At 40.0% G+C, this 15,700-nt stretch overlaps 1 protein-coding gene across 2 annotated transcripts in view; it reads right to left on the reverse strand.

Moving 5' to 3' along the window:
- TOM1 (target of myb1 membrane trafficking protein) overlaps positions 1 to 15,700 on the reverse strand; it is a 202,007-nt gene that overhangs the window by 85,926 nt on the left and 100,381 nt on the right. For both annotated transcript variants that reach the window (XM_053721237.1, XM_053721236.1), the window contains exons 9-10: positions 14,752 to 14,803; positions 10,085 to 10,169 (exon numbers count right to left, since the gene is read on the reverse strand). In XM_053721237.1, the coding sequence (XP_053577212.1) occupies positions 10,085 to 10,169; positions 14,752 to 14,803 (137 nt within the window). The remainder of the gene's footprint in view (positions 1 to 10,084; positions 10,170 to 14,751; positions 14,804 to 15,700) is intronic.

Raw genomic sequence — 15,700 nt, forward strand, 5'->3', positions numbered from 1 at the left:
TGAGGCGGAGTCTTACCCGATTTAACATAGGCAAGATGAATTAAAGATTTCAACCAGGATGCCAAAGAAATGGCAGAAGCTTTCTGGCCTTTTCTAGAACCAGAAAAGATGACAAATAGACTAGAAGTCTTTCGGAAAGATTTAGTATCTTCAACATAATATTTCAAAGCTCTAACAACATCCAAAGAATGTAACGGATTTCTCCTTAGAATTCTTAGGATTAGGACATAATGAAGGAACCACGATTTCTCTACTAATGTTGTTGGAATTCACAACCTTAGGTAAAAATTCAAAAGAAGTTCGCAACACCGCCTTATCCTGATGAAAAATCAGAAAAGGAGACTCACAAGAAAGAGCAGATAATTCAGAAACTCTTCTGGCAGAAGAGATGGCCAAAAGGAACAAAACTTTCCAAGAAAGCAATTTAATGTCCAATGAATGCATAGGTTCAAACGGAGGAGCTTGAAGAGCTCCCAGAACCAAATTCAAACTCCATGGAGGAGAAATTGACTTAATGACAGGTTTTATACGAACCAAAGCTTGTACAAAACAATGAATATCAGGAAGAATAGCAATCTTTCTGTGAAAAAGAACAGAAAGAGCAGAGATTTGTCCTTTCAAGGAACTTGCGGACAAACCCTTATCTAAACCATCCTGAAGAAATTGTAATATTCTCGGAATTCTAAAAGAATACCAAGAAAAATGATGAGTAAGACACCAAGAAATATAAGTCTTCCAGACTCTATAATATATCTCTCTAGATACAGATTTACGAGCCTGTAACATAGTATCAATCACAGAGTCAGAGAAACCTCTTTGACTAAGAATCAAGCGTTCAATCTCCATACCTTTAAATTTAAGGATTTCAGATCCGGATGGAAAAAAGGACCTTGCGACAGAAGGTCTGGTCTTAACGGAAGAGTCCATGGTTGGCAAGATGCCATCCGGACAAGATCCGCATACCAAAACCTGTGAGGCCATGCCGGAGCTATTAGCAGAACAAACGAGCATTCCCTCAGAATCTTGGAGATTACTCTTGGAAGAAGAACTAGAGGCGGAAAGATATAGGCAGGATGATACTTCCAAGGAAGTGATAATGCATCCACTGCCTCCGCCTGAGGATCCCGGGATCTGGACAGATACCTGGGAAGTTTCTTGTTTAGATGAGAGGCCATCAGATCTATCTCTGGAAGCCCCCACATTTGAACAATCTGAAGAAATACCTCTGGGTGAAGAGACCATTCGCCCGGATGCAACGTTTGGCGACTGAGATAATCCGCTTCCCAATTGTCTACACCTGGGATATGAACCGCAGAGATTAGACAGGAGCTGGATTCCACCCAAACCAAAATTCGAAATACTTCTTTCATAGCCAGAGGACTGTGAGTCCCTCCTTGATGATTGATGTATGCCACAGTTGTGACATTGTCTGTCTGAAAACAAATGAACGATTCTCTCTTCAGAAGAGGCCAAAACTGAAGAGCTCTGAAAATTGCACGGAGTTCCAAAATATTGATCGGTAATCTCACCTCCTGAGATTCCCAAACTCCCTGTGCCGTCAGAGATCCCCACACAGCTCCCCAACCTGTGAGACTGGCATCTGTTGAAATTACAGTCCAGGTCGGAAGAACAAAAGAAGCCCCCTGAATTAAACGATGGTGATCTGTCCACCACGTTAGAGAGTGTCGAACAATCGGTTTTAAAGATATTAATTGATATATCTTCGTGTAATCCCTGCACCATTGGTTCAGCATACAGAGCTGAAGAGGTCGCATGTGAAAACGAGCAAAGGGGATCGCGTCCGATGCAGCAGTCATAAGACCTAGAATTTCCATGCATAAGGCTACCGAAGGGAATGATTGAGACTGAAGGTTTCGACAAGCTGTAATCAATTTTAGACGTCTCTTGTCTGTTAAAGACAGAGTCATGGACACTGAATCTATCTGGAAACCCAGAAAGGTTACCCTTGTTTGAGGAATCAAAGAACTTTTTGGTAAATTGATCCTCCAACCATGATCTTGAAGAAACAACACAAGTCGATTTGTATGAGACTCTGCTAAATGTAAAGACTGAGCAAGTACCAAGATATCGTCCAAATAAGGAAATACCACAATACCCTGTTCTCTGATTACAGACAGAAGGGCACCGAGAATCTTTGTGAAAATTCTCGGAGCTGTAGCAAGGCCAAACGGTAGAGCCACAAATTGGTAATGCTTGTCTAGAAAAGAGAATCTCAGGAACTGAAAATGATCTGGATGAATCGGAATATGCAGATATGCATCCTGTAAATCTATTGTGGACATATAATTCCCTTGCTGAACAAAAGGCAATATAGTCCTTACAGTTACCATCTTGAACGTTGGTATCCTTACATAACGATTCAATAATTTTAGATCCAGAACTGGTCTGAAGGAATTCTCCTTCTTTGGTACAATGAAGAGATTTGAATAAAACCCCATCCCCTGTTCCGGAACTGGAACTGGCATAATTACTCCAGCCAACTCTAGATCTGAAACACAATTCAGAAATGCTTGAGCTTTCACTGGATTTACTGGGACACGGGAAAGAAAAAATCTCTTTGCAGGAGGTCTCATCTTGAAACCAATTCTGTACCCTTCTGAAACAATGCTCTGAATCCAAAGATTGTGAACAGAATTGATCCAAATTTCTTTGAAAAAACGTAACCTGCCCCCTACCAGCTGAACTGGAATGAGGGCCGTACCTTCATGTGAACTTAGAAGCAGGCTTTGCCTTTCTAGCAGGCTTGGATTTATTCCAGACTGGAGATGGTTTCCAAACTGATACTGCTCCTGAGGACGAAGGATCAGGCTTTTGTTCTTTGTTGAAACGAAAGGAACGAAAACGATTGTTAGCCCTGTTTTTACCTTTAGATTTTTTATCCTGTGGTAAAAAAGTTCCTTTCCCACCAGTAACAGTTGAAATAATAGAATCCAACTGAGAACCAAATAATTTGTTTCCCTGGAAAGAAATGGAAAGTAGAGTTGATTTAGAAGCCATATCAGCATTCCAAGTCTTAAGCCATAAAGCTCTTCTGGCTAAGATAGCTAGAGACATAAACCTAACATCAACTCTAATAATATCAAAAATGGCATCACAGATAAAATTATTAGCATGCTGAAGAAGAATAATAATATCATGAGAATCACGATTTGCTACTTGTTGCGCTAGGGTTTCCAACCAAAAAGTTGAAGCTGCAGCAACATCAGCCAATGATATAGCAGGTCTAAGAAGATTACCTGAACACAGATAAGCTTTTCTTAGAAAGGATTCAATTTTTCTATCTAAAGGATCCTTAAACGAGGTACCATCTGACGTAGGAATGGTAGTACGTTTAGCAAGGGTAGAAATAGCCCCATCAACTTTAGGGATTTTGTCCCAAAATTCTAACCTGTCAGGCGGAACAGGATATAATTGCTTAAAACGTTTAGAAGGAGTAAATGAATTACCCAATTTATCCCATTCTTTGGAAATCACTGCAGAAATAGCATTAGGAACAGGAAAAACTTCTGGAATAACCGCAGGAGCTTTAAAAACCTTATCCAAACGTATAGAATTAGTATCAAGAGGACTAGAATCCTCTATTTCTAAAGCAATTAGTACTTCTTTAAGTAAAGAGCGAATAAATTCCATCTTAAATAAATATGAAGATTTATCAGCATCAATCTCTGAGATAGAATCCTCTGAACCAGAAGAGTCCAAAGAATCAGAATGATGGTGTTCATTTAAAAATTCATCTGTAGAGAGAGAAGATTTAAAAGACTTTTTACGTTTACTAGAAGGAGAAATAACAGACAAAGCCTTCTTTATGGATTCAGAAACAAAATCTCTTATGTTATCAGGAACATTCTGCACCTTAGATGTTGAGGGAACTGCAACAGGCAATGGTACATTACTAAAGGAAATATTATCTGCTTTAACAAGTTTGTCATGACAATTATTACAAACAACAGCTGGAGGAATAGCTACCAAAAATTTACAGCAGATACACTTAGCTTTGGTAGATCCAGCAGGCAGTGATTTTCCTGTAGTATCTTCTGGCTCAGATGCAACGTGAGACATCTTGCAATATGTAAGAGAAAAAACAACATATAAAGCAAAATAGATCAAATTCCTTATAAGACAGTTTCAGGAATGGGAAAGAATGCCAAATATCAAGCTTCTAGCAACCAGAAGCAATGAAAAATGAGACTGAAATAATGTGGAGACAAAAGCGACGCCCATATTTTTTAGCGCCAAATAAGACGCCCACATTATTTGGCGCCTAAATGCTTTTGGCGCCAAAAATGACGCCACATCCGGAACGCCAACATTTTTGGCGCAAAATAACGTCAAAAAATGACGTAACTTCCGGCGACACGTATGACGCCGGAAACGGAAAAGAATTTTTGCGCCAAAAAAGTCCGCGCCAAGAATGACGCAATAAAATGAAGCATTTTCAGCCCCCGCGAGCCTAACAGCCCACAGGGAAAAAAGTCAAATTTTTGAGGTAAGAAAAATATGATAATTCAATGCATAATCCCAAATATGAAACTGACTGTCTGAAAATAAGGAAAGTTGAACATTCTGAGTCAAGGCAAATAAATGTTTGAATACATATATTTAGAACTTTATAAATAAAGTGCCCAACCATAGCTTAGAGTGTCACAGAAAATAAGACTTACTTACCCCAGGACACTCATCTACATGTTTGTAGAAAGCCAAACCAGTACTGAAACGAGAATCAGTAGAGGTAATGGTAAATATAAGAGTATATCGTCGATCTGAAAAGGGAGGTAAGAGATGAATCTCTACGACCGATAACAGAGAACCTTATGAAATAGACCCCGTAGAAGGAGATCACTGCATTCAATAGGCAATACTCTCTTCACATCCCTCTGACATTCACTGCACGCTGAGAGGAAAACCGGGCTCCAACTTGCTGCGGAGCGCATATCAACGTAGAATCTAGCACAAACTTACTTCACCACCTCCCTTGGAGGCAAAGTTTGTAAAACTGATTTGTGGGTGTGGTGAGGGGTGTATTTATAGGCATTTTAAGGTTTGGGAAACTTTGCCCCTCCTGGTAGGAATGTATATCCCATACGTCACTAGCTCATGGACTCTTGTTAATTACATGAAAGAAACCACGCTTTGATAAAATCAAGCGTTCAATCTCCAAGCAGTCAGACGCAGAGAAATTAGATTTGGATGATTGAAGGGACTTTGAAGTAGAAGGTCCTGCCTCAGCGGCAGAGTCCATGGTGGAAAGGATGACATGTCCACCAGATCTGCATACCAAGTCCTGCGTGGCCACGCAGGAGCTATCAAAATCACCAAAGCTCTCTCCTGCTTGATCTTGGCAATCAGACGAGGGAGCAGAGGACATGGTGGAAACACATAAGCCATGCTGAAGGACCAGGTCGCTGCTAGAGCATCTATCAGCGCTGCCTGGGGATCCCTTGACCTGGACCCGTAAAAAGGAAGCTTGGCGTTCTGACAAGACGCCATGAGATCCAGTTCTGGTTTGCCCCATAGTTGAATCAGCTGGGCAAATACCTCCGGATGGAGCTCCCACTCCCCCGGATGAAAAGTCTGCCGACTTAGAAAATCCGCCTCCCAGTTCTCTACTCCTGGGATATGGATAGCTGAGAGATGGCAAGAGTTAACCTCTGCCCATAGAATTATCTTTGAAACCTCCAACATTGCCAGGGGGCTCCTTGTTCCCCCTGATGGTTGATATAGGCTACAGTCGTGATGTTGTCCGACTGAAATCTGATGAACCTGACCACAGCTAGCTGAGGCCAAGCCTGAAGAGCATTGAATATCGCTCTTAGTTCCAGAATGTTTATCGGAAGGAGGGCTTCCTCCTGAGTCAGAGTCTGGACAGATGGACCCGAGATAGCCACCAGTGAAGAGAATCCCTGGTCTCTTGATCCAGATTTATCTGAGGAGACAAATCTGTGTAGTCCCCATTCCACTGATTGAGCATGCAAAGTTGCAGTGGTCTGAGATGTAGGTGGGCATACAGAACTATGTCCATTGCCGCTACCATTAGGCCAATTACTTCCATACACTGAGCCACTGACGGCCGAGAAGTGGAATGAAGAGCACGGCAGGAAGTTAGAAGTTTTGACAACCTGACCTCTGTCAGAAAAATTTTCATTTCTACTGAATCTATCAGAGTTCCTAGGAAGGAAACTCTTGTGAGAGGGGAGAGAGAACTCTTTTCTTCGTTCACCTTCCACCCGTGAGACCTCAGGAATGCCAGAACAATGTCCGTATGGGACTTAGCGATTTGAAAAGTCGACGCCTGTATCAGAATGTGGTCTAGGTAAGGAGCCACCGCTATGCCTCGCAGCCTTAGAACCGCCAGTAGGGACCCTAGAACCGTCGTAAAGATTATTGGTGCCGTGGCTAACACGCAGGGAAGAGCCACAAACTGGTAATGCCTGTCTAGGAAGGCGAACCTGAGGAACTGATGATGATCTCTGTGTATCGGAATGTGGAGATAAGCATCCTTTAAGTCCACGGTAGTCATATATTGACCCTCCTGGATCATAGGTAGGATGGTTCGAATAGTCTCCATCTTGAAGGATGGGACCCTGAGAAATTTGTTTAGGATCTTGAGATCCAAGATAGGTCTGAAAGTTCCCTCTTTTTTGGGAACTATAAACAGATTTGAATAAAAACCCTGGCCCTGTTCCTCCTTTGGAACTGGGTGGATCACTCCCATAACCAGTAGGTCTTGAACGCAACGTAAGAATGCCTCTCTCTTTATCTGGTTTGCAGATAATTGTGAGAGATGAAATCTCCCCTTTGGAGATGAAGCTTTGAAGTCCAGAAGATATCCCTGGGAAACAATTTCCAGAGCCCAGGGATCCTGGATGTCTCTTGCCCAAGCCTGGGCGAAGAGAGAAAGTCTGCCCCAAACTAGATCCGGTCCCGGATCGGGGGCTACTCCTTCATGCTGTCTTAGAGGCAGCAGCAGGTTTTTTGGCCTGCTTTCCCTTGTTCCAAGCCTGGTTAGGTCTCCAGACTGGTTTGGACTGGGCAAAATTTCCCTCTTGTTTTGCATTAGATGAAGTTGAAGCTGCGCCACTCTTGAAGTTTCGAAAGGAACGAAAATTAGTCTGTTTGGTCCTTAATTTGTTGGACCTATCCTGAGGAAGGGCGTGACCTTTTCCTCCAGTAATATCAGAAATGATCTCCTTCAGTCCAGGCCCGAATAGGGTCTGCCCTTTGAAGGGGATGTTGAGAAGCTTAGACTTTGAAGTAACGTCAGCTGACCAGGATTTAAGCCATAGCGCCCTACGCGCCTGAATGGCAAAACCTGAATTCTTAGCCGTTAGCTTGGTTAAATGAAAAACGGCGTCAGAAATAAAGGAATTAGCTAACTTAAGAGCTTTAATCCTGTCTAAAATATCATCTAACGGGGTCTCCACCTGTAGAGCCTCCTCAAGAGACTCGAACCAGAAATCCGCTGCAGCAGTGACTGGGGCAATGCATGCAAGAGGCTGGAGAATAAAACCTTGGTGTATAAAGATTTTCTTAAGGAAACCCTCTAATTTTTTATCCATTGGATCTAGGAAAGCACAACTGTCCTCGACGGGGATAGTTGCACGCTTAGCTAGGGTAGAGACTGCTCCCTCCACCTTAGGGACCATCTGCCACGAGTCCCGTGTTGCGGCATCTATGGGAAACATAGGGGGAGAGAACGGCACACCTGGTCTATCCAATTCCTTAGTAATAATTTCTGAAAACCTCTTAGGGACTGGAAAAACTTCAGTGTAAACACGCACTGCAAAGTATTTGTCCATTTTACACAATTTCTCTGGGACTACAATGGGGTCACAGTCATCCAGAGTCGCTAAAACCTCCCTGAGCAACAAGCGGAGGTGTTCAAGCTTAAATTTAAATGCTGTCATTTCAGAGTCAGACTGAAGTAACGCCTTCCCTGAATCAGAAATGTCACCCACAGATAGAAGCTCTCCTGCTTCGGCTTCTGCATATTGTGAGGGTATATCAGACATAGCTACTAAAGCGTCAGAAAGCTCTGTATTTGTTCTAGCCCCAGAGCTGTCTTACTTTCCTTGTAACCCTGGCAGTTTGGACAATACCTCTGTGAGGGTATTAGTCATAACCGCCGCCATGTCTTGTAAGGTAAACGCATTGGACGCGCCAGATGTACTTGGCGTCATATGAGCGGGAGATATAGGTTCTGACACATTTGTCAGTCTGCTCTGGTGATAAATCTTTAAATGCCGTAATATGGTCTTTATAACTTATAGAAATATCAGTACATTTGGTACACATTCTAAGAGTTCCACAATGGCTTCTAAACATAATGAACAAGGAGTTTCCTATATGTCAGACATGTTTAACAGACTAGTAATGAGACCAGCAAGCTTGGAAAACACTTTAATAAATGTGAAACAGCAATTAAACAAAAACGGTACTGTGCCTTTAAGAGAAAAAAAACTACCACATAAACTGCAAAACAGTGTTAAAAAGTAGTAAACTCTACGAAATTTTTACAGTGTGTATAAGGGACTAAAGCAGCATTGCACCCACTTGCAAATGGATGATTAACCCCTTAGGCCCCAAACCGGATTTGAAAAACGTTAAAACCGTTAATAAACAGTCAAACACACTGCCACAGCTCTGCTGTGGCTCCTAACTGCCCTTATACACGACTTTTTTTGCATAAAAAAACCCTCTATAGTGGTCCTTAGATGCCAGAGGACTCCTTTAGGGAAGCTGGATGTCTCAGTCTGAATATCAACTGCACATTTAGAGCGCGAAAATAGGCCCCTCCCACCATGCGCTCAATGTCAGAGGGCCTTAAAAAAGTACTCCTAGGAGTAATCTAACTAGCCATGTGGAAAACTAGGCCCCAAATAAAGAGTTATCACCCTCAGAGAAAAAACGTTTTTTCTATAAACCATGCAAACGTTTTGACACTAAGTAATATGAGTATTAACATGAATATTACCGTTATGTAAGCATGATCCCAGTCGCTGTTAAATCACTGCATCAGGCTTACCTCAAATACACAAGGCTCTGTCAGCATTTTCTAGAACTTATTCCTCTCTCTAGAAATAAAAATACTGAACATACCTCAAAGCAGGTAATCTGCAGACCGTTCCCCCAACTGAAGTTTTCCCATATTCATCAGTTATGTGTGAGAACAGCAATGGACCTTAGTTACAAACCGCTAAGATCATCAAATCTCCAGGCAGAATTCTTCTTCTAATTTCTGCCTGAGAGAAAAACAGTACAACGCCGGTACCGTTTAAAAATAACAAACTCTTGATTGAAGGTAAAACTACACTAAGTCACCACATATCTCTTGATACTTCCTTTCTTGTCGAGAGTTGCAAGAGAATGACTGGGGGTGGTAGTTAGGGGAGGAGCTATATAGAAAGCTCTGCTGTGGGTGTCCTCTTGCAACTTCCTGTTGGGAAGGAGAATATCCCACAAGTAATGGATGAATCCGTGGACTGGATATACCTTTACAAGAGAAAGTCAATTTATTTGTGAGCTAGCGGTTTGAATTATCCAATCAGTGCTCTAGCTACAACAAAAGTGCCATATGGGGAGAGCGCTGATTGGAGAACAATTCAAACCATTAGCTCACAGCAAAATTTACTTTTGAAGTAGGCAGCGGAGCACGGGGAATTTTAATTTTATATCTTTATTAAAAATTAAGTTATAGCGCAACTTCATTAAATCTGATGAATTAAACTCCATCTAAAATATCACTAACAATCCGGATCTGATTTTATAAAGGGGAGAGTTTACCATCACTGTAAGGACAGGTATAAATAAGCTTTTGCACTGATGAAGCATGTTGCAGGGTCAACCTCTGCAGGATGCCCTCCACCCTCTCTGAAGTTAAACACAATTTTCAGTAATAGTATGCAAATGAAATCAATGTTATTTTAAGTTCACAAATGACTGGTGATTCCTAATGCATCAGAGCATGGAGCTACCAATTAACTCGATTTCTCTACCAGTTAACATAGAAGTGGTATAATAAGCAGAATGCTCTGGCTATTACGACCAATGCAGAGAGAGAACTTACTCAGTCCGGCTAGCTGAGCGGAGAGGTTTGTTGCCGCTGGTTGGACACTGGCCGAGGGAGCTTGGAGGTCTATTAGTGATGAAGCCTTAATGAGAAGAGAAAGATTAACATAAGACATTATGTAGATCTTATAGCTAGAGATAAAAGTGACCAGGGCTACTGCTTTGTATATTTAATGACAGAAGTCACACCAAAACAGTTCCATTTAAAAAGGACACGATACCCAAATGTTAAATCTCTTGAAAATGATACAGCATATCTGTTAAAAAAAAAAAAACTGACTAGAAAAACCATCACGTCTCTAAGTGAAAAAAGGAAGATATTTTACCTCAAAATTTCCTCAGTAGCCACGTCTCACTGTAAAGGGACTTTGAGCAGTCAATCAGGAGGCTAGTCCCAGGACTTGCAAGGGAGCATGCATCTAGTCTGGGCAGCACAGTCACTTTATTTCACCCCTCAGTTTAAGGATGTTTACTATGAAATCTCACAATATTCTAGTGAAATCCCATGAGATCACAGTAACATAAAGTGTGAGCGAAGCACTGATGATGCAAATTGGCTAATTTAATAATGTAGATCTGGTGAGCTGAGGGAATTTTGAATGTTCCTTGTTCTACACAGAGATAATCGTGACATTTCCTTGTCATCATTTCACAGTTATGCTGCATCACTTTCAAGTCACTTACCATATAGTTATTATGTCCATTGGGAAACTCCCCTCCCCGATTTTGTGAAGACATGGGTCTATTTACTTTATATGGGTTGAAATTCATTTTATTATTTTTACATCATCATTGTCCGTGAAGGATTTTTATTTACACTCTTGCAAACACTATATGTTTATTATATTACTACAATAGAGATGAAAATTAAACTCCCTTGATCCAACTAAAGAAACTGTTCCTTTTCATAAGAGCATACTGAGGTAGCATTGTTACAAGCACAGCTGCCATACACCACTTATGATCCGTACACGCTTTTCTGCCTACCTCAGTATACTCCCATGAAAAAGGAGCTAAGTTACAAGAAAGAACACCAAAACAAAAAGGGAAATTCAACAATGGAAGGAAAGAGCAAGATTGTACATTATAGGCTTCATTTAACAAACAGACGGCCAGATTACGAGTTTTGCGTTATAAGTAACTCGGTAATAACTTGCAAGTTATTTCCACCGCTCACCTTTAATAGCGCTGCTATTACAGGTTTGCAAAAATCCGGCATTAGTGGGCAATATGGCAGCGTTGAGCTCCATACCGCACACAAATACCAGCGTTGCTTTGAGCTGGTTTTACGTGCTCATGCACAATTTCCTCATAGACATCAATGGGGAGAGTCGGCTAAAAAAAAGCCTAACACCTGCAATAACTGAGCGTAAAGCTCCGTAACGCAGCCCCATTGATTCCTATGGGGAAATAAAATTTATGTTTAAACCCAACACCCTAACATAAAGCCTGAGTCTAAACACCCCTAATCTTCTGCCCCGACATCGTCAACACCTACATTACACTTATTAACCCCTAATCTGCCGCCCCCAACATCGCCAACACCTACATTACACTTATTAACCCCTAATCTGCTGCCCCTGACATCGCAGACACCTACATTACACTTATTAACCCCTAATCTGCCGCCCCTACCTACACTTATTAACCCCTAATCTGCCGCCCTCAGCGTAGCCGCCACTATACTAAAGTTATTGACCCCTAAACCTCTGGCCTCCCACATCACTAAATAAATATATTAACCCCTAAACCTAAGTCTAACTTTAAATTTTTTTTAAATAAATCTAAATATAAATTAATTACCTAAATAATACCTATTTAAGACTAAATATTTACCTGTAAAATAAACCCTAAGCTAGCTACAATATAACTAATAGTTACATTGTATCTAGCTTAGGGTTTATTTTTATTTTACAGGCAAGTTTGTATTTATTTTAACCAGGTAGACTAGTTAGTAAATAGTTATTAACTATTTACTAGCTACCTAGTTAAAATAAATACAAATTTACCTGTAAAATAAAACATAACCTGTCTTACACTAAAACCTAACATTACACTAAAATTAAATAAATTAAATTAACAAAATACATTTATCTAAATACAAAAAAATAATAAGCACTAAATTACACAAAATAAAAAAGAAATGATTAAATATTTAAACTAATTACACCTAATCTAATAGCCCTATCAAAATAAAAAAGCCCCCCAAAATAAAAAAAACCCTAGCCTACACTAAACTGCCAATGGCCCTTAAAAGGGCCTTTTGCGGGGCATTGCCCCAAAGAAATCAGCTATTTTACTTGTAAAAAAAAAAAATACAAACAACCGCCCAACAGTAAAACCCACCACCCACACAACCAACCCCCCCCCCCAAAAAACCTACCTAAAAAACTGAAAAGGGCATTTGGATGGGCATTGCCCTTAAAAGGGCATTTTGCTCTATTACGTTGCCCAAAGTCCCTAATCTAAAAATAAAACGCACCCAATAAACCCTTAGAAAAACCTAACACTAACCACCGAAGATCCACTTACAGTTTTTGAAGACTGGACATCCATCCTCATCCAGCCAGGAGAAGTCTTCATCCAAGCGGCAAGAGGTCCTTAACGAATCCGGGAGTAGTCTTCATCGAAGCAGCAAGAAGTCGTCCTCCAGACGGGCAGAAGTCTTCATCCAGACGGCATCTTCATCCTTCCGACACGGAGCGGCTCCATCTTCAAGACATCCGGCGTGGAGCATCCTCTTCTGTCGATGGCTCTTGAAGAATTTAGTTTCCTTTAAATGATGTCATCCAAGATGGCGTCCCTTGAATTCCGATTGGCTGATGAGCTCGCATTCTATTGGCTGATAGGAACTGCCTATTTTTTACCCTTTCATTTCGATTGGCTGATTCTATCAGCCAATCGGAATTCAAGGGACGCCATTTAAAGGAAACTTCATGAAGACTTCTCCCGGCTTTGTTGAGGACTTCTAGCCGCTTGGATGAAGACTTCTCCTGGCTGGATGAGGATGGATGTCTGGTCTTCAAAAACTGTAAGTGGATCTTCGGGGATTAGTGTTAGGTTTTTTTAAGGGTTTATTGGGTGGGTTTTATTTTTAGATTAGGGACTTTGGGCAACGTAAAAGAGCTAAATGCCCTTTAAAGGGCAATGCCCATCCAAATGCCCTTTTCAGGGCAATGGGGAGCTTAGGTTTTTTAGGTAGGTTTTTTTTGGGGGGTGTTGGTTGTGTGGGTGGTGGTTTTTACTGTTGGGGGTTGTTGTTTTTTTTTTACAGGTAAAAGAGCGGATTTCTTTGGGGCAATACCCTGCTAAAGGCCCTTTTAAGGGCCATTGGCAGTTTAGTGTAGGCTAGGGTTTTTTTGGGGGGGGGGGGGCTTTTTTATTTTGATAGGGCTATTAGATTAGGTGTAATTAGTTTAAATATTTGATCATTTCTTTTTTATTTTGTGTAATTTAGATAAATGTATTTTGTTAATTTATTTAATTTTAGTGTAATGTTAGGTTTTAGTGTAAGACAGGTTAGGTTTTATTTTACAGGTAACATTGTATTTATTTTAACTAGATAGCTAGTAAATAGTTAATAACCTGGTTAAAATAAATACAAACTTACCTGTGAAATAAAAATAAAACCTAAGCTAGATACAATATAACTATTATATTGTAGCTAGCTTAGGTTTTATTTTACAGGTAAGTATTTATTTAGTTTTAAATAGGAATAATTTAGGTATTAATTGAAATTTTTATTTGGAATTATTTTAATTATGTTAAAGTTAGTGGGTGTTAGGGTTACGTTAGGGGTTATTAACATTAGTATAGTGGCGGCGACATTGGGGCAGCAGATTAGGGGGTTAATAACAGTAATGTAGGTTGCGGCGATATTAGGGACAGCAGATTAGGGGTTAATAAGTATGTAGGTGGCAACGAAATTGGGGCAGCAGATTAGGGGTTAATATTTAACTAGTGTTTACGATGCGGGAAGGCGGCGGTTTAGGGGTTAATATGTTTTTTATAGTGGCGGCGATGTCCGGAGCGGCAGATTAGGGGTTAATCATTTTATTTCAGTGTTTGCAATGTGTGAGGGCCTCGGTTTAGGGGTTAATAGGTAGTTTATGGGTGTTAGTGTACTTTGTAACACTTTAGATATGAGTTTTATGGTACAGCTTTGTGACATAAAACCCATAACTACTGACTTTCAGTTGACGGTACAGATCTTGTAGGTATAGGCTGTACTGCTCACTTTTTGGCCGGACAGGCAAACTCGTAATACCTGCGCTGCGCTGTGGAAGTCCCATTGACAAAGGACTTTTTAAAAAGAACGGTAGTTATGTTGCGTGACGGCCAAAAAAGTGTGCGCTACACCTATACCTACAAGACTCATAATAGCAGCGGTAGTGAAAAAGCAGCCTTTTCACTCATAACGCAAAACTCGTAATCTAGCAGAGATATAGCTACTTCGGAGCCCCAGTTTTTCAGTCTCACAAAGTGCGAGTCTGAAACGCTAGTTAATTAGCTGTGTTCATAAGAGACTGCTGCTACTTAACCTAACCCTTTACATCATCATTAAGGGTTACATTTTGTTTTCACGTATTTAGTGTCACACCAGGAGGGATTTATTACACAGGAAGAGCACTGAGGAGAATGAAGAACTTTAGAGATGAGTGTTACCTGAGTTTCTGCTGCCACTCCAGCCTGACCGGCCATCATCATTCTCTCAAACCTGCAAACAGAGCTTACCGTGAGACAGACATTGGTGTCACAGAGGGAAAAGATGTGAAGCATCAGATAGAAAGCGCCAGACCACAAATGCAGCGCAATCAATAGAGCAGGGTGCGTAATCTTCCATGATTCACATAAAGCAGTCATTTAAAACACCTTTCCAATTGCATATATGTATGTATATATATATATATATATATATATATATATATATATATATATATATATATATATATATATATATATATACATATATACACACACAAAGATACTGTATATGCATGCACACACACATATATATATAAATATATATACACATACACACATGCATGAACATACACGTGTGTATGTATGTATATATACACGTGTATGTTCATGCATGTGTGTGTGTGTGTGTGTGTATGTGCATGCATATACAGTATCTTTAAATGTGTGTGCGTGTGTGTATATATATATATATATATATATATATATTTATTTTTATGTGTGTATGTATGCACATGTATATTTATATATGTGTGTGTGGGCGCAAGCATGTGTATGTGTGTATATATATATATATATATATATATATATATATATATATATATATATATATATATATATATATATATATATATATATATATACACACACACACACACACACACACACACAAAGATACTGTATATGCATGCACACACACACATATATATATATATATAAATATATATACATAAACACACATGCATATGTGTGTGTGTGTGTGTGTATGTGCATGCATATACAGTATCTTTAAATGTGTGTGCATATATATATATATATATATATATATATATATATATATTTTTATGTGTGTATGTATGCACATGTATATTTATATATGTGTGTGGACGCAAGCATGTGTATATATATATAT

Source organism: Bombina bombina, chromosome 7 (assembly GCF_027579735.1).
Source record: "Bombina bombina isolate aBomBom1 chromosome 7, aBomBom1.pri, whole genome shotgun sequence".
Lineage (NCBI taxonomy): Eukaryota > Metazoa > Chordata > Amphibia > Anura > Bombinatoridae > Bombina > Bombina bombina.